Source organism: Pipistrellus kuhlii, unplaced genomic scaffold, assembly GCF_014108245.1.
Source record: "Pipistrellus kuhlii isolate mPipKuh1 unplaced genomic scaffold, mPipKuh1.p scaffold_m20_p_17, whole genome shotgun sequence".
Lineage (NCBI taxonomy): Eukaryota > Metazoa > Chordata > Mammalia > Chiroptera > Vespertilionidae > Pipistrellus > Pipistrellus kuhlii.
The window spans coordinates 20,499,451-20,525,037 of NW_023425482.1; the positions used below are offsets into that span (position 1 = coordinate 20,499,451).

At 51.5% G+C, this 25,587-nt stretch overlaps 2 protein-coding genes and 1 non-coding gene across 14 annotated transcripts in view; all 3 read right to left on the reverse strand.

Moving 5' to 3' along the window:
- The window catches only part of NFATC3 (nuclear factor of activated T cells 3), a 93,506-nt gene extending 91,200 nt beyond the window's left edge, over nucleotides 1-2,306 (reverse strand). For 3 of the 10 annotated variants that reach the window (XM_036441418.2, XM_045582761.1, XM_045582762.1), the window contains exon 1: nucleotides 1,850-2,300. In XM_036441418.2, coding sequence (XP_036297311.1) covers nucleotides 1,850-1,952 — 103 coding nt within the window. In that variant the 5' untranslated portion in view covers nucleotides 1,953-2,300. Of the gene's footprint in view, nucleotides 1-1,849 lie in introns of all 10 variants that reach the window. The other 7 variants (XR_004988570.2, XM_045582763.1, XM_036441421.2 and 4 more) reach the window with 4 other exon arrangements.
- A 5,052-nt stretch (nucleotides 2,307-7,358) lies between these two features.
- DUS2 (dihydrouridine synthase 2) overlaps nucleotides 7,359-25,587 on the reverse strand; it is a 31,232-nt gene continuing 13,003 nt past the window's right edge. For all 3 annotated transcript variants that reach the window (XM_036441433.2, XM_036441434.2, XM_036441435.2), the window contains 10 exons: nucleotides 21,742-21,789; nucleotides 19,149-19,214; nucleotides 18,920-18,990; nucleotides 16,502-16,588; nucleotides 14,643-14,811; nucleotides 12,091-12,212; nucleotides 10,656-10,805; nucleotides 9,282-9,369; nucleotides 8,145-8,218; nucleotides 7,359-7,936 (listed from right to left, as the gene is read on the reverse strand). In XM_036441433.2, the coding sequence (XP_036297326.1) occupies nucleotides 7,699-7,936; nucleotides 8,145-8,218; nucleotides 9,282-9,369; nucleotides 10,656-10,805; nucleotides 12,091-12,212; nucleotides 14,643-14,811; nucleotides 16,502-16,588; nucleotides 18,920-18,990; nucleotides 19,149-19,214; nucleotides 21,742-21,789 (1,113 nt within the window). In that variant the 3' untranslated portion in view covers nucleotides 7,359-7,698. The remainder of the gene's footprint in view (nucleotides 7,937-8,144; nucleotides 8,219-9,281; nucleotides 9,370-10,655; nucleotides 10,806-12,090; nucleotides 12,213-14,642; nucleotides 14,812-16,501; nucleotides 16,589-18,919; nucleotides 18,991-19,148; nucleotides 19,215-21,741; nucleotides 21,790-25,587) is intronic.
- LOC118721005 lies at nucleotides 17,479-17,625 on the reverse strand. Its single transcript, XR_004988587.1, has one exon. It is a non-coding gene; the product is annotated as a small nucleolar RNA SNORA79 (small nucleolar RNA).

Here is a 25,587-nt window from a genome sequence, read left to right on the forward strand (position 1 = left end):
GCTCACATTAATGTTTCTCCCCCCCACCCCTTCTTCTCTCTCTACAATTCAATTTTAAAAAACCTTTTTTAAATAATTTCTTAAAAAGCTGTTTTGCCTGGCCAGCATGGCTCAGTAGTTGAGCATCACCTCTGAACGAGAAAGTCAGGTTCAATTCCCTGTCAGGGACATGCCCAGGTTGTGGACTCAATCCCCAGTGTGAGGTGTGCAGGAGGCAGCCAATCAATGATTCTCTCATCCCAATATCCCACCTGACTCTGGGCTGCCTTCCTTTGTTTGCTGTTTAACCTAGACCCCAGCCTGATTAACATCTTTACTGATCATATATTTGGTATATAAACATTTGGCATATAATGTGCTCTAATGAAGTGTGTGCCCATTAAGTTTGCGGACATCACCAACTCTTTACCTTCTTTTCAATGAAAATATCCATTCAAAGTAGTTTTTATTTTGTTAACTCTCAATAACCTAAGTACAATTCAATGCCACCATCTCCAGAAATACAACTTTCTCCCTTTCTACCTGTTTTAACAGAACCACCGTTCAGTCTGCCTGTGGTTCAGCAGCAGTTACTTGGGTATGTGCCCCACTCAACCCCACTTCCCAAGCTCCTGGAGGGGCGTCAGTCCTTTATCCATCTATCACAACACTACAAAGCACTTCACAGTACCTTCGACATAATAGGTGCGCAAATGATGTCAGTGGAATCGAAATTAACTATTGTAAATTATTTATTATGTTGAAAAGACATCTAACATGTAAAGACTGAAAGGACTGATATTAAATAAAAAACACACACAGCCCAGAGAATCCTTATGACTCACATTCAAATATGCTTTTCAATGCAACGCTACAGAACACTGTTGCTTATCAAGATGAATAGGAAGTAATTCACCTAATACCCATAAAGAATAAATAGGGATTAGTCTTAATCCATCTCCCCTTTAAAGTTCGCCGTATGTAGGCAATATAGGGAAAGTGAACTTAATGAACCACGGTATTTAAAACCAGGTCACAGAGGGCTCCAAGTCCCCAGCCATCCTGTTCCTATTTCCTGATTGGTCTGACCTCCATGTATGATTGTGCCCAAGCCTTCCCAATTCACGATCTCCTTTAAAAAACATCTTCGGGAGTGAACTTTTTCTTAAAATAACACGGACTTCCAGAACGTGCAACCATTATGAACCAAGCACCCCCACTTTCTTCTCGTCTCCCGAAACACTTTGCCTCAGAAAAAGAAACCTAGTTATCAGAAAGTCCCGTTACAAGTTACACGTCGAGGTAAACGTGGACCCTAAACTTGCACGAGCGGACTTCACACGACAGCATGGCTCTCCTGGCAAGGCAGATTTCAAGGACGTGGGCATACATTTCAGGGAGCTCCTCCTAACCCTTCAAGAATGCGCATTTTTCAAATAAAGATTTTTTTAAACACTAAGAATAGATGAAAAACCAAAGTGAGCTCACGCTTCCCAGGGACCACCCCATTTGCTCCGCACCACGCTGGCAAAACGGCGACGCCAGAAGCCACTGGGACAGGGGCCCCCGACCCTCGGCCTCCAACCCTCACCCCCCCGCGGCGCCCCCAAAAGCCCAACTGGCCCCGGGCGTCCCGGAGTCGGGTTCCCCCGCTAGTTGGTTCGCTGCAAGCCAAGCCCGCGCCACCTCCACATCGCTGCGACCCACACGCCTCCTGGGCGATTTAAACCCGCTCTCCGCTCGCCACACGCACGCAGACTCGGTGTTACCGGACACCGGGCGACCGAAGGACCAGGGAGAGGCTGAGCTCGTGCGAGCGAGAAGAGGAACGGACGCTGCTCCGTCCCGCCCGGCCCGGCCCGGCACCCACCTGCAGGCCGCGAGCCCGGAGGCGCCGGCGCCGGCGCCCCTTCCTCGCCGAAGACGAGTTTGAAGTCGAGCTCGTCGTGGGCGCCACAGTTTGCAGTAGTCATCGGCGTAGCCCGGGGTGCTGTATGGCTCCTCAGGCGGCGGCGGCGGCGGCGGCGGCGGCAACGGGGGGCAGCTACACGGCGGCGACGGCTCCTCAGTGCCGCTTCATGCCGGGTCGCTCCAGCCAGAAGGTAGCAGCGGCTCCGCGACAAACTTTCCGGGCGGGCACCGCGACGCCGAGCGTTCCGTTCCGAACTTTAGAGCTGGCCGCGCGCCGAACTGCACCCGGAGCTGCCGCCGCTGCCAGCCTAAGCCGCCACAGTCGCCCAAGTCGACATCCCCCGCCCTGCAACAGCCGCCGCCGCCGCTGCCGCCGCCGCCGGCGCGCTCCCGCGCCGAGCCGCGCGTCCGGCCCCGCCCCCTGTCGCGCGCTCTTCAGACCGGGCCCGCCCATAGGCCACTGGCGCCTCAGGCTAACCCGGAGGCCCCGCCCTTTCACCCGCCTACTGCTTGACCTCGTCTCACGGAGCAGGAAGTCACGTGTGACTCCGGAGCGCTGACTAGCCCCGCTGCTTCTTGGGAGTTGTAGTTTGGCCTCTATTCCGGTCCCAGCTTCTAAGCCAGACCCGCACACCCGGGTGTAAAAGTCAACAGCCAGACCCAGCCTGGGCGGGGCGAAGCCGGAGACTTTGGTTAACCCGACCAGTCCCGAGTCCGAGCTTCGTGTCGCTGTAGGCCCAACCCTACTGGGCGGGTCCCGCACTCCCTAGGCTGCGCCTTTGTCTGCCCCATGAGCCGGCCTGGCAGCTGCTCCCTGGAGCACGATCGGCGGCGCATTCGAGGTCTCGGCAGAGCTTGATGGGCAAAGTCTGTCCCCTGCTGGAAAGCCCTTCGTGAACTGGCCACACTCATGGACTAGTGACCTCTGCGTCCCAGGGCACATGAAAGCGGCAGGGATCGTGCTGTTAGTGGGGAATTGACACTGTGTTGTTAAAAGAACTGTTTTCACTTTTGGCTCCTCCCCAGCAAGCTAATCTTCCCCTGAGACAATCCAAGACGCCTCCTCCTGGGGCCTGGGATGGAGACAGAGCCCGGGGACGCTGAGCCTGGCTTGTTTACTTACAGCTGCACCGAGGCCCAGCATGGACGCAGAGCTGGGCGAGCGGAGGTGGCCAGCTCCACTGGCTCCAGGACCACAGGGCATAGCATCAGTCCTAGCCTGCGTTGCAGAGGAACCCCGTAGAGATTCAGAGATGAATTAGTGTCCTTTCAGGGGTGGGCGAGAGGCCAGCAAATCAATAATCACTGTCGAGATTAGGGCTGTGCCAAGAGCTCAGAGATTCATAATCCCGCTGGCTACAAATTCTCCACAGGTCTAAGTATGAATTGGAGAGAGGGACAAGAGGTGAGGAAGATGGTTCCAGGCAGAGAATAATTTCCAGTCTTAGAGACCAAAAGTAACTGCAGTGAGTCCTGACCAGAGTGGCTCAGTGGTAAAAGCATCAGTCTGAAGGGTCTTGGGTTCAACTCCCAGTCAATGGCACATACTTGGGTTGCAGGTTCAACCCTGGCCCAGGTTGGGGCATGCAGGAGGCAACCAATTGAAGTCTCTGTCTCTCCAACCTCCCTAGTCCCTATCACACACACACACACACACCACCACCACCACCACCACCACCATCACCACCACCACCACTTCCTTCCCACTCTCTTTAGAAACCAATGGGAAAAATATCCTTGGGTGAGAATTAATCAAAATATATATATAAGAAAAAAAACTGCAGTGAGAAGACAGTGTTGAGGTCACTACAGGATATCTGGACTTTATGCTGAGGGCAGTAGGGAGCCACAGAAGGGTTTAGAGCAGGGTACTTCCATGTTCAGAGTTCTGAATGAATCACTGGATTAAACTGAAAGTGGGGAAGGTTGGAGGCAGTAGAGAATACTAGTAAGTCAAGGAGAGGGAACAAATGGCATTAAGTGGGTGTAACATCCTCCCAATAAGCTATCCTGACTTCAAAGGATCTCCAACCTTGAGGAACCAAGTGTAAAACCTAAGAGGCCAAAAGCCACACTAACTTTTCAAAGCCTTCTGCCCCAGGCAGATGGATGGCTGGCCTGCCAATTGGTACCACATGTAATATGACCCTGGTATAGTGGAAGGCCCCAGAAGGTTGTCCACCTTACCTCCCTCTCCCCATAAAACAATGCAATTTCAGGCTGTGTCCCCTGCCCCCTCACACATACCTCCCAGGTTATCATCTGGATGGTGAAAATAGACCTTTCTCTAGCCTCTCTGTCCTCCAGACATGATTTTACCCTTCAGCTAGCCAGGCCAAGGGAAAGGCAAGAGGAAGACTGAGCCTGTGAGCCTCACTGACAGCAAGGGACCACAGAAGCTGTAGATGGCTTGAAAAATTCACCTATCCATCAAATGCTGGGTGATGCAGCTGTGTTCTCAGCCACTGCACTGGAGAAAACTTAGGAATCAGGTCTTGGGGAAGATTTCTTGTCTGGCGGAAACTGAGAACCCTGCCCTGCAGTGATGAGAGCGGGGGCAGGAGTAGGCAGAAACCTTCAGGAAGAATGTCTTTTGTAAGAAAGGCAGCAATGGCTGGAAGCTCTGCAGGCTGTGACAGGACCCCGCCACAACACACACACACCAATTCAAGAACTCTCTCCACCCCTTTTCCTCAGTGAGGGCCAGGACCTCCCGGATGAGCGCTTCCTCAGGCCAGCTCCAAAACTCCCTTACATGGCAGGAGGCCATCTGGCTCACCGCCAGCCTTCTGAGAGCCCTGTGAAACCAGGAAGCTCAGGGGACCAGGGCAGTAGACAGAACCCTCGTCTGGGCTAGTTGTGGGTCCCTTCATGCCTTCCCTCGCTCCCCTGTGAACGCCAGCCAGGCCGGAGATTTAGGTAAAGCATCTATTTCATCAGTTGCTGCAGGCCTGACTCTCAGTCCCCTTTGTTGAAGGCTCTGCTGTGGCCTCTGAGCCATGAGATGACAGCTCAGTCCAGTCTAGACCCCCTTGTTCCACATTAGAAGGAAGACTTAGAGGAAAGTCAGAGTTTAGAAAACTTTCTCCATCCCACACATCCCCTTGTTTGATACTTCTTTTTTTATTTTTTCTTGATTTCAGAGAGGAAGGGAGAGGGAGATGGAAACATCAATGATGAGAATCACTGATCAGCTGTGTCCTGCACACCCCCTACTGGGGATTGAGCCTGCAACCCAGACATGTGACCTTGACCAGAATCGAACTCGGGACCCTTTAGTCCACGGGCTGACGCTCTATCCACCGAGCCAATCCAGCTAGGGCTGATACTTCTGTGCCTGTTCGCCACCCCATGACAAGGCTGGCCATCAGGGACGTGAGGACTGCCCTTGAGCAGCTCCAGTCTACAACTGAAGAAAGTTAGTTGCTGAAGTCAGCACAGGGTGCTGAGAAGACAAGGTCAGCACTTTGACCTCAAATGCTAGGCTAAGGAGTTTGGACTTGATCCAGAGGGCAGTGGAGAGCCATGGAAGAGTTCTGAGCAAGAGGGACACCTGGAAGGAACTACTGATAAGTACAGGGCTGCAGGGGTAAGAAGTTCCCCACTCATGTGCACAAAGTCCCGTCTTCCTGCTGTGGTCTTCGGAAGACTTACTCATCCCTACGTCTCATGTTCTTAGCAAAATCATTTGTCCCCAAAATCTGATGAGCTAGGAGGAAGTCCTCAATCAAGACGGCTAGAATGGATGGATAAGTATTGTGGCCACTAGCCCACAGAGGGGTTTGGGTGACTAAGAGGCCTTAGTTTAAGGCGGGCATGGTGAGAACAGTGGCTGGAACTTTCAGACCTGACTGGGCCCTCCGCTCAGTCCGAGGTCTTAGGCATGTCACCAGGCGGGCCTCACTGAGGTACGCTAAAGAGAGACCATTTGTGGGCAAACATATTTAACCAAGATCTTTGTCAGACATCCTTAGACATGGAACATGTACTAGCCCCCTACCTACCTGCTCGCCTGGGAATGACCCTCTCCCCAGTACTTCTCCTGGGCCCTCAAAGTCCCCACATTCTTAGTAGCTAACCTCTACCCCTTCCTTTCCTTTTCTACAGCCCAAAAATAAATCTGACCCCATCAGAGAAAGGATTTCCCCAGAAAACCACAATGGTGGGCAGAGAGGCTGGATGACAAAGCCCAACCCTACTTGGGGAAGTGGATCTTCAGGGGTCCTCCCATCAGCTCCGACTGGCTCAGGATGCCTGGGGGTTGCGGGGAGGGCCATTGGGGCTTCATTGTCTGCCCTGTTCGTCAGGGTATAAGAAAAAGCGAATGGGGCATTTTTACGAAGACAGTTTTATGTAAGAAAAATCAGAAATTGTACCTAAAGCTTGATGGCTGAGACCAGACTAAGCCTCAGTCCCTCCCCTGGGTGGGGTCTCATTTCTGGGAGCGCTGGTTTGGGCAGTTAGTTAGGGAGGCTCATCATAGTGAACTCGCAGTGCCCTATCACAGGGTAGCCTATTTATCCTCCAGCCAGCCTCCAGCAGGCAGAGAGCAGCTGATTCCACTTGTAGAGGAGGGCCCTCAGCCCCAGTGAAGACTAGAAGCGACTTGCCCAACGTCAGAAAGCCAAGGACTCTGAGAGGCAGAGTGTGGTAGTGCGGATCCTTATCTATACACAGAACAGCACAGCGGGTGCAGGGAGAGGCAGCCCCAGGACTGAGAAAGAGGTTCACCCGCCCAACCCTTCACTCCTGCTGGAAGGGGTCAGGGGCTGCTGACTGGCACAGGGACCTGACCCTGGGGAGATGGGAGGGGCATTTCTTTGGCCCAAAGGGGAATCCCCCTTCCCACAGAGCTCGGAGAGGTGGGGGAGAAGCGGAGTGTTTACAGCTGAGGAAGCAGGAGTGGGACTGGGCAGGGACCTTTGGTCAGAAGGCCCCTCCCCGTAAGCGTGGGTGGCCTCACAGGGAGTTGAGTTGTGGTAGCCGTTTGTTTGCTTCGCACTGCCAGGAGGAAATTTAAGAGAATCTGCCACTTCCTTCCGGCCCAAACGGGATGGAGGGGGCGGAGGGCGGGGCAGTGGCGTGGGCGGGCAATCACAAGGGCCCAAAATTGTTGTCCTCAGCAGACTCCTCTGCCCAGAGCAGGCCCCTCACAGGTGTGAGCTCCAGGCGGCTGGGGCTCAGACCCAGCACTCCCAATCTGCCTGAGCAGGTCCAGGTAACCCTAACCGTTCCCCAGCTTCCACATCTTCTTTCTTCAGGAAAGCCAACCGATGGCCATGGCCTCAGGTTTACCACCAGGAGAATGGGCTTCTTGGGCCTTGCCTTCCTGGTTCAGTTCAAGTCCATTGAGCACTAAAGGTGATTTCCCTGCCCCCACCTCCACCCAGACTCATAGTTTTTAGGGCGCTCCAGCTCTTCACAGAGGGTGGAAGTAGAATAATCATGCCAGCTCATCCATTAGTCCATGTGTGAAGATGCCCAAGGCTGAAGCAGCCGGCCATGGGGAGGGGCAGAGGGTGTCTTTATTGCACTGTACCGATGTCAGGTTAGGGAGGTGCTACCTGGAAAAGCCCCCATTTTTTAAAGAAAATATTGAGATCACTGGGAACTTGGCCCTGCTTCTCAGATCTAGCAGGAGAGATGGGTACACTGGGCACACCTTGCCCATATTCCAGACTGATGGTCCAGGCTAACCTCTTAACATGTCAGGCAGGGGGGCAGCAAATTGTCCAATAGCATCTGGTTCATGCTCTGTACCCACAGTCGTCTTAGGGCCGGGCTCGTTGACCAGGGTCAAGACAGTGATCACCAGCCTTCCAGGGGGCTCTCGTCACCACTTCCCAAGGTTACAAAGGGCTTCTTGCACAGCTCCCCAGGCACTGCTGGCTCCTGAGCTCTGGGGCCCCCGGGGTCTTGGTCAGGTGCCTCCCTCTTACGCTTGTGCAAAGAGAGGCTCTCTTCACTCAGTCGACCCTCAGGGAGGCCCTGGCTCCGCAGACAGACGATGGCTGCAGCCTGCTCCGCCAGTTTCTTGGACTTGTCCCTGGGCAGATGAGGCATGGGGCGTTAAGGCAGGGAGGCAGGCACACCGGTGGCGGGACTAGAGGCTGGGAGGCCTTAATCTCAAAACCCTTGTCACAGATTCTGACCGAACTGAGGAAGGGGTCATAACCTAGGGATGCCACTATCCAGGTACACCATCCCCCCAAGCTTCCGGGCCAAGCCTCTAGACCACTGATGAGGAAACTCACCACAAGGTGGACTGATACTTGTGCTCAGCCACAGTGACAACAGAGCGGAAGAGGCGATCCAGGGGGCGCTGAACCTGGTGCAAAGAGAGCAAAGGAACAGGGATGCTGCAGAAGGGCAACAGGAACAGCCCTGGAGGCCCCCCTGCAGGGTCACATGGAAGGCAGAGAAAAGGAAGTCCTTCCCACCTCAATCAAACGAAAGCCACCTGTTCCACATGCCCTCTCCCCAGCGGAAGTGTGTGGCGCATCTTCCGGGGGGGAAAGGAGGGAAAAAGATGGATACACAGACAATGACATCACAGCACGTCTGCAGTTCTCTCATGGACCTAAGCTAAGGGCCATCAGGGCCCTTAGCTGTGCGTGACTATGGAGTCTCCTCCTACTGACATCTGGATGGGCCAGGTGTCCAAAATAAGTAGTTCACCAGATGGCAAAGGGGTAAGAGGGGACAAGGACTGGGGCAGAGATCAGGTGATGTGGCAGGAGAGCTAGGGGCGGGGGCGGGGGAAGGGAGAGTTCTCATGCTCTGAGCTACTGAGGAATTGAGCAAGGGAGTCAGAGCTCAGATTTGCTTTAGAAACGTTACTCTGGCAGAGGAGGACACACGGTCCAGAAGGGACAAGCTTGGAGGTCAGAAGGCCAGTCCAGAAGAGACAGAGCCACCTACACGAGATGGTTATAGGGGCCAAAGGAATTGAACCAATACTGTCTAAAAATTTTCACCAAAGGGCCCCGTGTCTAGGGCCCAGTTCTTGCCTCATTCGCTGAGGCCTGGTCCAAAAACGTGTCTAACTTCCAGGTTTGAGCATCCTTCCTAAGCCAACTGGCCATTTCCAGAGACATCTCCCCTCCCTAAGCAACACCACTGGGCTAGCCCGGGCAGCCTTTTATTTAGGTCTCTAGTTCAGTTTTGTGAGAGAAGCGAGAATTAGACAACACGCCCACTGTCAAAGGGAAGGCACTATCAGCAACGGACCCGACCGCCGGTAACCACCGTGTGCCTACAGAGGGCAAAGCCAGGCTCCAGCCAAGCAGCCTGGAGTCCGGGGCACAAGCTGTACGTCCATGGGGGTGGTAGCCCCAGCTGTGGGAATGCTGTAGGGCTAGACGCAGGGCAGGCCACAGCCAGGAACTCACCGTTTCATATACGGGCTGCGCCAACTTCTCCCTCCGGCACCATTCCAGTAGGCACATCTTGGGGGTGATCTGGGGTGAATATGCTCTCCTAAGGAAAAGAGGGAAAGTAGTCAGGGCCCACCCACTATCACCAACCCATTTCCCAGCAAGGGCCCTGGTAGGAGCTACGGGAACAGAGACATCGAGCTGCTGCCTTTAAGATTCCTGTATCACCTATCTTTGTGGCCTGGTAGTTGAGCATCAACCTATGAACCAGGAGGTCACAGCTGTATTTCCAGTCGGGACATGCCCAGGTTTCGGGCTCAATCCCCAGTGGGGGCTGTGCAGGAGGCAGCCGATCAATGATTCATCGTTGATGTTTCTCTCTCCCCCTCTCCTTTCTTCTCTGAAATCAATACAAATATATTTTTTAAAAATAAGACTCCTGTGCCTATTCCCCTGACCTCCCATTTCTGTCCCACCAGCAGCTTGTAGCCTGCATTCTGCCAAAAGGGAAGATGGGCTTCAGCGTGCTTAGGGAATTGAGGTGGGAAGTGAACTCCCGCACTCTGAGCTCCAGCTGGAAAATAGCCTTTGACGGCCAAGAAGGAAGGTTCTGGAGGGAGTGGGGAACACAGGTGGCCAGACAAAGGTCTCAGGAATCTAGCTTAGTACACCCTAATTATGTCTGCTGAGTGTCAACATGACCCACTGCTGCTTATCCCCAGGGGACTCTGGTTTCAGAATCAGTCTGCACCATGTTCCAACTTCCTACCAGGGGCTCTCCATGGATGTGACTGCCCAACAGCTGTCCCTACACCGCTCCTCCCACGCTTGTGCCAGACAAAACCAGCTCCTGGCCTGGGCCTGGAAACCTGAGAAAGGCTTAGCAACCAGATTGCAGAGGACAAGGATGAGGGACCCAATCAAAGCTGAGTCACAGTCTGAGGCAATGATTGGCCTGAAGCTCTATCTGCCTAGAGAGGACGCCCTAGGGCTGGTGAGGGGCAGTGGGTATGGGCAGGACTTGACAGATAAAGATCAGGGTCCCACGCTCTTGGAGAGCTCCTTGTAGGCAGCCAGTTCCTCGGGGCTAGGGGAAAAGACTTTCAGGAACAGAAGGAGAGAAGTCCTTGCACCCGAGAGGTGGGGAGTGGGTCAGGGCAAAGGTGGGTCCAGTGGCCCTTGGGACAACATGCATGACCTTGAAAGCACTGCCTGGGCTCTCAGGGACTATCTTCTCCAAAGTACCCTCGTTGGGTGGCTGAAAATTGAGAACAAGTATCCAAACCAAAGAGAGCGGTGGTCCCCAAACTTGTCGCTAACCATGTACAACAGCCAGCTTGCCAGCAAGGCACTGGCCCTGGCCCAAGCTTAGGCCAGCTGGACACCTACCGGTCAAACTTGACAGCCATCTTAATGACACCAGAGGTATCTTCAGCCGGCTCCTCCAGCTCTGCTGGGGTCCTGGCCAGGACCTCGGCCCGCCGGGAGTCCAGTTCTCGTGTGGTCTCCTCATAGAAGGCACCAAGACCAAAGGCCTCACTACAGAAAGACAAGTCAAGCAGGGTAAACCCTTTAGTAGAGCCAGCATCGAGGGAACTACTGCAGGAACCAGGGCCCCACCGCTGAGAATTGCCACTCCATATGCACCAAAACACATCCAGGACCTGGCCATCAGAAGGCACCTGCTACCCACCCCTGGGATCACTCTGGACTGGGGGATGGACAGTGAATGTGGGCCCCTGAGGGTGGCCACTGAGCTTTGGACCACTTTGTAGGCAGGGCTGGGTGGAACAGTTTCTTAAGGTCACCTCCATCATCTGAGCCCAGCCTCTCTTCCCAGGAAGAGCACACAGGCAGGTCTCCCAGCCAGCAGTGGCCAAGCTGACCTACACAGACCAAGCGCCAGCGGCATGCAGAGCCTCGTCCTCATGTGTGCCCAAGGAAGAAGAAACGGAGGCCTGACCACTGAGTGGTTCCCCATTTCCTGCCCCGGCCACAAGCAGTTAGGCCTCACCTAAACTGAGGAACCACCCAGAGCAGCAGTTATACTCTTGAAAAGTAGAGTCTTGAGCTCACGAGACACCTGGGTCGAGCTGGTGAAGTTAGGTGGCACAGGGACAGAACCAACACCACAGGCCCAGGATGAGGAGGGTTTCGGCAAGGCCTTTTCCTCTAGGGAGCACCTTAAGGACAGGTGGACGCCACAAAGATGGTCGTCTGGGGGTGAGAATGGTTCAGAAAGGCTTCTTTGGAGGAGGCAGGATACAGACAGCCAACATGAGGGGTAGAAGAGTCAGTTCGAGCAAAGGTGTGGAGGTGGGAAAAGAGGAAATAGGGAGCTGTGGGAACAGACACTAGGTCAGGTTCTGAGGACCCCAAATGTCAACCATCTGAGTAAAGGAGCGAGGGGCGGTCTCTCAAACTGCAGAGTGATGGAATGTGGGTGCAGGCTCAGGCCAGGGGTCCATTCTGCACCCCCAACTCTCCTGATAACTGGGACTTGGCGGCATTGCATGTGATTAAGGATCTGTTACCAGGAAAGCCCCTTCTTCCCCAGGAATTCCCAAGCCCAGCCTTTGCATTCCTCCATCCTGCTAGCGCCCCAGTATCCGAAACTTTGCTGCTGAGATCAGTCCAGGGACGTCGAGTTCCAAAGCTTTGACAGTGTCCCCTTCTGCGCGGCAAAGCTGTGGCACAACCCCACTCCTGCACATCTGCCTCCGAAAGCTGTGTCCCTGGGTCCCTGGGAGAGTCAGCTTAGGGCTCAGGGTCAAGCCTGGGCAATGCCTGCAAGGAAAGATGGACAGCCCCCTGCCCCTCTCACCAAATTTCCCGGGAAGACTGGGCGGCATGGAGCAACTTTCCCTGGGGTGACTCCAGCTGTTCTCGCAGCATCTGGCACAAGCAGTGCTTGGTGTTGGTGTAATGATTGTCATACTGCACGGCCTGGAAGAAGAACCAATATGAGCCCACCTGCTGCCCCCGAAGGCGGAAGAGTGCTTGCAGCCTAGGTAGTGGGACCTCCTTAGAGCCACCTGGCCATCTCATCTTCCAGGTAATGGTACAAAGCTCAAAGGTCACAGCCAAAGCCCCCAATCAGGAGCCCTCCCTACTGGACAGCCTGTCTGAAGTCCAGACGTGCAGGGATCCCCTCTGGTGTCAGCCACCAGAGTTAACCAGAGGACCTGCTGCCAGTCATCATGTAGGACAGGGCGGAAGAACAAGACAAATTCTGGTGTGGCAGGAAGAGCCCCAGGACAGGGTGGGATTCTTCTGTTCCTTATAACCATGGTAGACACCTTCCCTTCCCATAACTTTTTATTTTTATTTTATTTTACTTTTTTTACAGAGAGGAAGGGAGAGGGATAGAAAGCTAGAAACATCGATGAAAGAGAAACATCAACCAGCTGCCTCTTGCACACCCCTCACTGGGGATGTGCCCGCAGCAAATGTACATGCCCTTGACTGGAATCGAACCTGGGACCTTCCAGTCCGCAGACCAATGCTCTATCCACTGAGCCAAACCAATTTCGGCCCTTCCCATATCTTAAATGGCCTGTCTCCAAGTTCTTCTACATGAGTCAAGTATAGCACCATCTACTCAGCATGTTCACGTGTGTTACTTGTCACTTCACTGAGCTATACAAGCATGAGGAGCAGCTGAAGCATTACTTCACAGGCCAGAGAGCATGTGTGAAGGGTATCCCAGTCCTCCAGAGCCCCTCTAACTTCCTTTTCTAATCACACGAGGCCTCTATCTTCAGTCCCATCACTCGCTCAGGACAAAGCAGGGATATGTGGGTAAGCCCCAGCCGGCCTTGACTCAGCTTACTTGGGACAGAAGACATCTGGCTGGACCAGAACCAGCCCTGCCTATGCTTGAAAGCCGCTCCCTTTCTCCAGGAAAACTAACACTCTTTGTTTTGTTTTTTAACCTCACCCAAGAACATGCTTAGAGAAAGGAAGGGAGAGAAAGAGATTTTTTTTTAAATGATGTGAGAGAGAAACATCTATCAGTTGCCTTCCCTATGTGCCCTGACCGGGGATCGAACCGGCAATGTTTCACTGTAAAGGACGATGCTCCAACCAACTGAGCCACTCTGGCCATGCAGCACAACAAACACCTTGAAGATCTGCCACAGGTCAGGCTGAGCAGGAATGATAAAAGCAACTTTCACCCAGTGAGCAAGCTCAGCACAGCTGAACATGTCTTCCCTATTACAGACTTGCCAAAAGAGCTAGACACCTGACATGGGCTGAAGCGAGCCCCTGTGCCTCTGGTTGACCCAGGCCACTGGAGAGGGAGCAACGCAGTGGTGATCGTGAGAGGAAGGAAGAAGGCCCAATTTGGTCACCAACTGGCCTAACAGGACACCCAGAACCAAGGGAATGACAGCTGCAGCATCGAGCAAGGGAGGTTTGAGGACAGAGGCTGCCCAGCTCTGGGCAAGGGCCTCAGGGACTCCTATCATCCCCAGCCCTGGGGAGACCCCAAGCGATGTCAGCCACTGCTGCCAGGGCTTGACGAGGACATTGGCAGTCTGCGGGTCTGAGAAGCTCCTGACCTTTCCAGGAAGGTGTGAGCCCCAGGATGGAAGAGGAGGGTGGAAGTCTGCTCTGGGTGACAGCGCAGGCCCAACTCACGGAAGAATGTGAGGACCATTCACTACCCCCACCTGTAGACACGCACGGCTGACCACGGAGTCCCACAGAGTTCCAGAGGTGTGCCAAAGGGACAGGTAGGTGAACTTGTCAAAAAAAATTCCTTTACGGGGAAATGTCCCTGGCACCGCCATCAAGCTCCCAGTGAGAAGAAATAGCTGTTCCTTAAGGAGAGGGTTAACATCGGGTTATTCCCTAAGTTAGGAGTTAAAGCATTCTGAGAACTAGCAAGAGAAGAGTTTTGAGTGACTCTGACTGATGAAAGGTGACACATCTCTATGGAGATAATCAGACCTCAACAACAGCAGCTACTACCGCTCCTCCCTGCTGTGGCTACTCTGGCGCCAACCCATTGGCATGGGTATCTCCAGTGACACAGACCCCACTGTCATTGTGCAGGCAAGTGTATGTGCGGGGTTGAAAATGAGAAAAAGGTCCTGTTTGGGGCCCCAAAGGCATCCTGGATCCAGAGGCCCCTGCTGTGACTCCACACCTTGGCAGCTTTAGAAGGAGGTAGTTAGGGGTACGCCTCCTTGGCACTCCTTCTTCATATTGCAGCCTGGGGACCAGAGCTGCATGACCAGAGCCGAAAAGAAAAGGAGAGGGACAAGAGGGGCTGCTGGCAGGTGGCGGCTCAGGGCTGCCCCAGCGCGCTTTCTGCAGGAATGGGCAGACAGGGAGAAAGGTTTGTCTGAAAGAAGTGCAGAGACATACGTATCGGATGTACTTCTGCGTGACCTCCTCCAGGGGCCGCAGGCCCTCCCTGAGGAAGATGGACGGGTTCCACATGGCAGCTCGGGCCACCATCACTGAAGAGGCTGCTGTAGCCTGTCGGAAGTCCTCGATGTCCAAATAATTTTGGATGTGGTCGTGAGATCCTCCACTGAAAGGCAAAAGGGTTGAGGGGGTAAGAGGAGGCCCCATCTTTGTCCCAGCATTTTCAGAAAAAGGCAACTCCCAGGTCTGTCTCCCATTAACTGTGTGTGGCTCAGCTGTGAGCACCTGTGGAGTCTGGAGATTCACACACACACACACACTGTGGGGTCAGGAGCACTCACTGAGATAATACAGGAAAGCAGCCCAAACTATGCCTGGCACTTAACAGGTATCCCTGAGATTTTACCTTCCTTCTACTTCATCCTGAACAGTGGCTAAAGCCAGCCCACATCTGAAGACATGGGTCTATAAGTGGACACTGAGATTACAGGAACCCCCACCCCCCCAGGCTGGGGTACTATATGCCCACTAAGGGCTGGGTCAAAAGCCTAGAGAGGGAGCAATGCAGTGATGATCGTGAGAGGAAGGAAGGAGGCCCCGTTTGGTTGCAATTTCCCTTCCTGCCACCGTGCAGCCCCAAGGGCCCCATTGTAAACTGCTGTCTTCATCTGTTCCATTAGGAGCCAGGCGGCAGGCAGCCTCAGTCCAGAAACAGCGTTGTGTGTTTGTGGGGCGGGGGAAGGAGAGGTGGGAGAAGCAGCCGTAAGAGGGTTCAGTGTCTTAAGTAGTCCTACCTTTTCCAGATCACCCCCAAAACTCCTTGGCCTGGGAAAGGCTGGGCCTGACTACCAATCCCACCCTTAGCTCTCTCCCTCCATCCCAGCAGGCAGGCAGGCATGCCTTCTGTTGGGGCTTCAGGGCTTTGGAACTCCCCTGTTCCCATCCTGCCATCAGGTTCCGTGCCATCCTGAGGTGCAGGGCTACTCTGACTCCCCACTGGCCTCACAGGAGCAAATGGGCACTGTCTGACTACTAAGTCTCTGGGTCGGTCTAGGTTCCAGGTCCTGTGGCTGCCCAGATTGCTTGTTGGACTTTGGATTATGATTGGCCTTATGAACCTTGAACCACCCAGGGTGGGCAAGAGTAGGTTTATAGTTATTTGTATGGAAAAATAATACAATTAAGTAATAAATAGCCGAAACCAGTTTGGCTCAATGGATAGAGCGTCAGCTTGGGGACTGAAAGGTCCCGGGTTCGATTCCGGTCAAGGGCATGTACCTTGGTTGCGGGCATATCCCCAGTAGGGGGTGTGCAAGAGGCAGCTGATCGATGACTCTCTCTCATCGATGTTTCTAACTCTCTATCCCTCTCTCTTCCTCTCTGTGCAAAATTAATAAAATATATATTTTTTTAAAAAGTAATAAATAATACAAGAATAAACTCTTTGTTTCATGTACTCCTGACTGAAAACCTATTTTGCCCACCCCTAGATAGCTCTATGTGCTCTGACTTGGGCCTCCTCACCCTCCATCCTGCACACCTAACCCTGGTGTGACATCACCTTCCCCCGGGCTTGCTTCGGTGGCCACCTCCTTGCTCTCCCTGTCCTCAACCCATCCATCAGAATGCCCTGGCCCCTGCCTACTGCACACCTACATCAGCCACTCACCAGGAGCCAAGAAACAGGACAGGCACTTGTCTGCCTCATTACCAACTTCATTGCTCATACCACCCTTTCTCCCTTTCCCTTAAGGTAAGACTTTAACGCTATCTCCTTCCCTTTTTATATGCCCGATCAAATCCCCTCTTAGTGAAGTGCGGCATGAAAACGTCAACAATGAGAAAGGGAGGCTTACTTGGCTATGACAGGAATGGAGAGGGTTTCGGCAATGGCTTTGATGGTTTCACAGCTGACAGGGTGTTGAGGTCGCTCCTCCCGCTTCCTTGGAGATAAACAAAAATGATGGGCTGAGGGCTGAATGCCAAAGGTCATGTCACAGTTCACCCAGGGTTACATTAGTCAACACATTGTCCTCCCTACTGAACCTCAGAAAGGTCATGTGGCCATCACGGATAAGGTGTCCAGGCTGCGGTGGATGGCTCTCCATGACCTCTGCTGTGAGGGGCAGGAGCAGCACAGGTCTCTGCTGAGAAGGCAAGTTCAGCTCTCGGAGGCCTACAGGTGAGGCATAGCTGTAGGAAACTGATGCAGAAGGCTGATGTGGGTGGCCTGACTCCAAAGGTCACTCCGCCTTTCCCTGGCTTCCTCTCACCTTGACCAGCCATGAGGGACAGTGCCATAAGCATGCTAACCTCGGTGAACTGGTCCTGCCCTCCCTGAAGGACTAGGAGCAGCTGCTGCTGTTCGGACTGGCCACTCCCACACAGCTGCCTGTGCTGAAGCCGAGTTGCACAGCTGATCCTGGGGAGAGGCACCTGGCCCAGGGTAGACCCAGCAGCCAGGGCAGACCGTGGCTGTCACGAGACACAGGGAGGCAGCACCACAACCTAGGTCCCCTCCTCCTAAGGTCAACTGCCAGAAGTTCGTGTGGATGAGATGAGGCTTACAGATGCCGAGGTGAGCCCTGACCTAAGCTGTGCTCAGGAACAAGAAAGAGAGGTGGTTGACCAGACAGCTCTTACCCAGATCTTGTCTGAGTGTGTCCCCGCTGCTACACTCAACCAAAGGGTCAGGGGCCACAGGGCCTCAGAAAGCCCAGTTCAACCCAGCCTCTGCCTTCACCTTCCCACTCTCAGCAGCCAATGCTAGCCATCCTTAACAGCTTTGATGGCCAGAGTCCCTTCTTTTTTTCTCTCTCTTTTTTTTTTTTATAATTGTTTGACTCCACAAAAATCAGAAGGCACTAATGGACAGCCAACCCATCCCATGGTGCTCTGAGTGAAGACAAGTGAGCTTAGATATATGATAGACTAAAATCCCACTACTTAAGGCTGCAAGCAGTGAGAGGAACAGCCATCAGACAGAGTTCCTTCTTATAGGTGCTGAAATCTCTCTCCATAGTGTTTCCAACTACTGGTAGAAAGGAGCCTTATAAAGCAGAAATATCTTAATTTTCAAATGCAGAGTATGGTTAAATGATCTGAGAGATTAAATGATTTGTCTAAGGCTACACAGCCAACAAGCAGCAGAGCTGGGATACCCAGCCAACAAGCAGCAAACCACGCAGTCTGGCCCAGATGGAGTAGATGAATGGGTGAGTCACCCATGAACCAGGAGGTAATGGTTAGATTCCCAATCAGGGCACATGCCCAGGTTGGGGGTTCAATACCCAGCAGGAGGTGTGCAGGAGACAGCCAATCAATGATTCTCTGTCCTCGCTGTTGTTTCTATCCCTTTCTCCCTCCCGCTCCTTCCTCTCTCTAAAATCAATAACATTTTTTTTTTTTTTTAAAGAAAGAAAATTAAACCGAATCTTGCAGGTCACAGGTTTGCAGTCTGAGCCCAGAGCCTATTGCCTCAGGGTATATGAGAGGTATGGGATGGCCTTTCACCTCCCTCTACTGGCTTCTATCAATACAGCTCTGCTTTTCTATTTTATATGTTGGAGTTCTGGGTTCCATTTTCTGAAAATGCTAGAAGAGGCACAACCAGCAAAACATGGGCTGTTCCCTCAAGACCCCTGACCACAAAAGGACCATCACTCAGGGAAGAGAGGTCACTCTGGGATTCTACTGACCTGGGATTCTACCCAAAAGCACAGCTTGGATAGAGGAAACAAGTTTGGACTGGGAAACCCAGGGTAGCTTTCAGCAACACCTCAGCTCTCAGCAGACTGTGCATCAGCTACAGACACAAGGACTGTTTCAAGCAGTCACTGTGTCAGCTGGCAATCCAACGGGGACAGACAAAAGAGGCAGCGACAAGAACAGTGGTTGCTCAACATAATGGGAAGATGAGATTCAGAGTCAGAGTTCTAATTCCACAACTTCCTGGCTGCATGATGCAATTTTGGGCAAATCATTCCGTCTTTACCATTTACACGTCATGAGGGTAAGGGCACTTCCCCCTCCTCCTCCTCTCTCTGTCTCTAAAGCTCAGTGAAGTGCCTACCACTAGTGGATGCTCAATGAATGAAACAAAGGAAAATGAAAGCCCATACAGAGTTTGACCACCATCAGGATGTCAAAGAGCAAGGCAGAGGTAGGCTGCTTAGTAGAAGAGAACTTAGCTGTCACCTGGGGATCTGGTGAAGGACCATTAAGATGGCTGAGGACTTTCCTACAAGTCAGTCACTAGAAAAGCAACCACTCACCTCCCATGAACTGCGATGGCAGCAATGCCAGTCCTCTCTATCCGCTTCACAAGGTTCAGGGTATCTTCCAGCTGAGGGAGAGGGCCACACAGGAAGGTTACTGAAGCCACAGAGGGGGCAGCTGCCAGCTCCCTCCTCCAAACCTAATTCAGCTCCTCAAAAATGACTGACACCCCAAAGAAACATCACCCCCAAAAAAGAACATTCAGATGTAACACACCATCCTTACCGATGGTAGGATGCGAATCTTGCAGGTCACAGGTCTGCTTGTCCCTTTAACAAGAGTGCTGAGGATCTGCAGAGAAAACACAGAGCATCTGCCCCTTCTGGCACACATAACCACAATGTCTTATATTAATTACTTCTGCTACAGACCCGTGTATCCCAGTGGCATGGACATGGCTGTGTCCACATGGATGTCTGTTGCACACATACATGTAAGCTCCATGAAGGAAGGAGTCTACCTTCTTTCTATGCTAGCTCCTCGCCTGGCACATAGTGGTATGTATACTATTTGGTAAATGAATGAATGAATGAATGATGGACCTGCATGTATGCCTGTGTAGATTACAGTGATCCTTTGCCAGGGCAAACATATGAGAGCTTAAGATCCCACCTGGTATTTCCTGAATGAGTTTACAGGGGTAGGGCTGGGAATGTGTGTGTTTTTTTGTTTGTTTGTTTTTAAATATATTTTATTTATTCATTTTTTACAGAGGAAAGGAGAGGGATAGAGAGTTAGAAACATCGATGAGAGAGAATCATCGATCAGCTGCCTCTTTTACACCTCCCACTGGGGATGAGCCCACAACCCAGGTACATGCCTTTGACCGGAATCGAACCCAGGACCCCTCAATCCGCAGGCCAACGCTCTATCCACTGAGCCAAACCAGTTTCGGCGGGAATGTGTGTTTTTAAAGGCTCTACCCAACACACTCCTTCCTCAATATGATGCTGAGGCCTAGTCCTGGTTGAGAACACGTGGCTCACAGCTTCTTTCCTGCTTGAAGGGAATGCTCCCTTAGTGCTGTTCTGAAGAGGGAGGGAGCAGGAAGGCTTGGGCCCTGTCCTCACGTACCCCGCTCTTTAGGGGAATCAGGTATACAGGAATGAAACTGGCAAAGGAGAAGATAACACAGTCAATATATGTGTGTGTGTGTGTGTGTGTGTGTGTGTGTGTGTGTGTATTTTTTTTTTTTCAGAGAGGAAGGGAGAGGGAGAGAGGGAGAGAGAGAGAGAGAGAGAGAGAGAGAGATCAATGATGAGAGAGAATCATTGATCAGCTGCCTCCTACATGCCCCCACTACAGATCAAGCCCGCATGCAACCCAGGCATGTGCCCTTAGCCGTAATTAAACCCAGGACCCTTCAGTCCCCAGGCAGATGCTCTATCCACTGAGCCAAACCGGCCAGGGCAATAATCAACATAGGTTTTTTGCACAGTAATTGTAAAGAACTTGAAATAAAGATCAAGAAAATCATATAGGAAAGTGTCAGGGAGATAGCAAGACCAGACGTCATGCAAGTCAGAAATCAAGAGAGAGGGAGGTGACGCTGCATGTCTGTGGCATTGCTATCCTAGTCCCTCATCAGCAATGTCAGGTCGGGCAAGCTGGAGGGAAGGTGGCCCAAGAGCCCTCTTCAAGAACTGGGTTGCCTTCAAGCAGAGCAGAGGGGACATGCAGGCAGCTGCTGCCAGACTTGGTTCTAAACAGATGAGGGCAGCAGAGAGCCACGCTGCAGGAACCAGGGGAGGCCTTTTTCTGAGAGACGAGATGAGGCAGGACTCTCAGAAGACATCAGACTAAGAGGCTGGGCTGACAGGCAGGACCCATCATGGGTAAGACAAGGCCTGCTGGCCCAGGTAAGACTGACAGGGAACGACAGGAAAGAACAGGCCTCGTGTGCCGCCCCAGGAGGCAGACTGTGTCTGCGGTCCTGTTTTGCAGAGCTCCCTTTTGGTGTATTTTATCCAAGCGGCTCCAAGCACCTTCTTTAGTATTTATCTCATGTCCATGTTCGGGACCAGGAAAAGAAATTGGTAACCAAAAGCCCAAGCCACTTTCAAGGTTCGCTCTGAGAGGAAAGGGCAGCCATAGTCTGCCTTCTGGCCAGGCGCTAGCATGAAACTCTCCTCGACCTCGCTCTCCCAGACCCCAGGGCTGCCGGGCTCTGTGACGTGAACTTCTGTGGGGAAAAGAGCCTACGACAGACCCATATGTGAGCAGACTGCGGCACATCTACTCACAGGAAGGCTAGTCTTACCAGAGCCACAGGGAGACTCGGGAATAGCTCCCTTGATTGTTGGGAAGAATGGGAGAGCTTAGACTTGGGAATCAGTGAGAACTAAGTTCAAGTCCTGGCCCAGCTGTTAGCTATGGCCCAAGTGCGGTGTGCACAGAGGGGATGCCCTGGGCAGCAGGGTGACAGCTACCCTGTAACCCTGTAAAAGGAAGGGGGGCCAGGGAATCCTGAGCAGGGGTGAGAGAGAGGATATTATGGAATTAAGGTCTCAAACTGAGATTCTTAATCCAGGAAGGATACACCAGAGTTACCTGGGAAAGCTTTGTCGAAAGACTGATATCCTCTCGCTGCCCCTATCCACTCAGCTACATGTCCCTAGCCCTGGGCTTTTAAGGAACTCCAGGGCTGATGTATGCTGGCTCAGGAGTTCCTGAACTTGGCTGAATGTCAGCATCACCGGGAAGCCTTTTACACACTTTCCAGACCCCGGGTGGAGTGATGGATGCACTAAATCGGGGGGAAGGGAGGGGGAAGCGTTCCATGTTCAAGGACCTCTGCTTTCACTCATGCAGGACTTACCTTCTCGATCTTGTCAGGATCTGACAGCAGAGCAGCTCCCATTCCTCCCTAAGGAAAAGCACACAGAGGGGCTTCTTACACTCGGAGGAGAGCGGCCCCTCCCCGTGACACGGCAACGGGGCAGCACCCCAGCATTTGCCTCCAAGGGACCAAGCTCCATGGCGGCCAGTACTTTTCCTAAGCAAGTAGGAAGGCAGCAGCATCCATGCCCACAACACCAGGGACTAGAGTCTGATGAATTCTAATAGACATCACTTGGATCCCTTAGCAAAAGCCACAGACGTATCTGAAATGGGGCCACACAGGACTGTCTAGTGCCTACCCAGGGTCTCGCTGTCTTAAGAAACGAAACCCCGCCATCTGTCAAGCCCTTTAAAAAAAAAAAGGATCATTCTTGCTTTGAAATGAGAGTGAATGCCCCTTCTTCCCATCCTACCATCACTGCTTTGGTGCCACCTCTGCCGGCAAAGCCATTCAGAGACATGCAATCAGCACACCTTGTCCAGGCCCTCCTCCTCTGCCAGCAACAATGGCCAAGCACCCAGACCAATGTCAACCTCCAACAAAGCCCCAGCTAACAGACACCAACAAGCTACAGAGAGCCATAAAAATTCTGGCATTAACAACAGTGGGTGTCTCGTACTGCTGAGTACTGCTGATTTTCCTGCTCTTTTTTTTTTTGTGTGTGTGTGTGTGTGTGTGTACTTCTCTCTTATATTATCCAAGTTGTGGACAATTGCATGTCTTACTTTAATAATGAGGGCGGTGGGAGGGGGCATTAAAATCTGAACCCATTAAAAGTGAGGTGATAAAAAAATAAAAATAAATTTAAAAAAAGTGAGGTGATGCCGAAACTGGTTTGCTCAGTGGATATGCATCAGCCTGCGGACTGAAGGGTCCTGGGTTCAATTCCGGTCAGAGCCACGTACCTTGGTTGCGGGCACATCCCCAGTAGGGGGTGTGCAGGAGGCAGCTGATCGATGTCTCTCTCTCATCTATGTTTCTAACTCTCTATCCCTCTCTCTTCCTCTCTGTAAAAAATCAATAAAATATATATATATTTTTAAAGTGAGGTGAAGGGGAGGAAAACAAATTCAATAAATAGGCGCTGTCAGTATACAGACGACACACTAACAAATGCTCACAGTCTGTGCTCAGGTTTATATTCAGTGATTACATGTCTAAAAGGATGACAGACTGCACTAATTATCTGAGAGATGCAAATCAAAACAACAATGCGGTACCATCTCACACCTGTCAGAATGGCCAACATCAACAAATCAACAAACGACAAGTGTTGGCGAGGTTGCGGAGAAAAAGGAACCCTCGTGCACTGCTGGTGGGAATGCAGACTGGTGCAACCACTGTGAAGAACAGTGTGGAATTTCCTCAAAAAACTGAAAATGGAACTCCCATTTGATCCAGTAATCCCACTCCTAGGAATATATCCCAAGAAACTAGAAACACTAATCAGAAAGGATATATGCACCCCTATGTTCATAGCAGCACAATCTACAATAGCCAGAATTTGGGAACAGCCTAGGTGCCCGTCAGCAGATGATTGGATCCAAAAACTATGGTACATCTACACAATGGAATACTATGCTGCCATAAAAAAGAAGGAATTCTCATCATTTGCAGTAACCTGGATGGAATTGGAGAAAATCATGCTGAGTGAAATAAGCCAATCAATGAAAGAGAAACACCACATGACCTCACTCATTTGTGGATAATAAAGATCATTATAAACTGATGAACCAAAAGATAGATACAGAGACAGTAAAGCAACAAGCAGATTGTCAAATTTCAGTGGGGAGGTGAGGAGGATCTGGGGGAGATAATAGATCAACTGAAGGACTTGTATACATGCATATAAGTACAACCAATGGACATAAAGCTCTGGGGAGGGAGGGAATGGGTGGGAGGGAGGGAGGGGGTAAAATAAAATAAAATTAAAAAAAATAATAATAAATAAATAAATAAAAGGAAAAAATAATAATAATAAAAAAAAATAAAAAAAAATAAAAGGATGACAGACTGGAATCAGAGAGAACGCTGGCCCGCCTGAGCTTGCATGACAGAAAAGTGAGAAGGGCAGAAGGGAACTGGCCCTGGCCGACCTTGGCCACAGACAAAGAACGTAAAGGCTTTACGGAAGCCCTGGCCACACCCGGGCCCCATCTGGTCTTCAGCTCACACACAGTTCAGCCTTCCTTGTGGGATCACAGGCCCTCAAATGCAGCCTCACTGCCCCTTCCACAACAATGGCTTTCTCCATTGGCATTTCCTTCCTTCCTTCCTTTCTATTTAACCTATTGGCTTTTTTGAATAGGTAACACATTAAAATTTTTCAAGATTCAAAAGGGTAAAATGTAAGAACTCTCCCTCCTTTGAGGAATAGAAAACTTTTCAATTTATACTTTTGATATAGTTTCAACTTTTGAACCATCAGAAGAGAGCAAATAGCCGAGACCGGTTTGGCTCAATGGATAGAGCGTCGGCTTGGGGACTGAGGGGTCCCAGGTTCGGTTCCGGTCAGGGGCATGTGCCTTGGTTGCGGGCACGTCCCCAGTGGGGGGTGTGCAGGAGGCAGCTGGTCGATGACTCTCTCTCTCATTGATGTTTCTGGCTCTCTGTCTCTCTCCCTTCCTCTCTGTACAAAATCAATAAAATATATTTAAAAAAAAAAAAAAAAAAAAAAAGAAGAGAGCAAATATTCAGGGGGTATGTACTGGTATAGCATATTGCTAATTATCTGTGCTGACTGGTCAATGCCAATGCTGTGTTAATTGTTTATTATTTTGACTAGCACCCCGCAATGGGTTTTTTAAAAAAAATATGTTTTTACTGATTTCACAGACAGGAAGGGAGAGGGAGAGAGAAATATCAATGATGAGAGAGATCCTGTAACCCGGACATGTGCCATGACCAGGAATCAAACCATAACCTTCTGGTTCATGGGTCAACACTCAATCACTGAGCCACATCAGCCCGGCCAATGGGAATTTAATCCCTGTACAAAACCACATAAAAACTTAGTTTCCTTCCCTGGGAGAAACGAATGTTACTAGTTTCTTGTGTGTCTTTCCAAATATATTCTATGAAGAGAAAAGCAAATATATTTAAACTAGAGGCCCGGTGCACAAAATTCAAGACCAACGTCCTCCTGGCTGTCAGTCTTTCCTCCCTCTACCCCCACCATGCACTCTACTTCCGCACACCCAGTCCAATCATGTGCAGCCAGGTCCTGTCTAATTCTGCTCCAGTTGGGCATCGCTTCTCTGTATTCTTGGGCTCTCCTGTGGACCCACGTCATTCATCTCCTGTATCTCTGTCCCCACCTCTAGCCTTTTTCCACATCAATCCATAAAACACATGGCTCTCAATATTTCTACTCATACAATGTATTTGGAAAAACACAGCTAAGTTTCTGACCACAGACCTTTCTGCTCATGAAAGGCCAGAGATACTGAAAATCCAAGGCCAACTACTCTTGTCCCAACCAAAATATTTAATCCTGTGCTCCTTTCCCTCTTCATCTCCTACTCTCCAACTCTATGATCAAATCAAGGTTCTCTGCCTTCCTCATGTTGGCATCTAAGCCCCTGCAGTGCCCTTCCTTGTGCCTGTAGGGTCCCAAACCTCCTCACCACGTTTTCCTGTAAAATCTCACGTTTAAGCATTGCCCTCTGTTCCTTTCTGAGCTATACTAGCACTCTGGTCTGATCTTTTGATATAGCAATAGGGACACATATACTGCATCCTCTATTTAAAAAAAAAAAAAAAAAAAAAAGTATGTCTTGCCGAAACCGGTTTGGCTCAGTGGATAGAGCGTCAGCCTGCGGA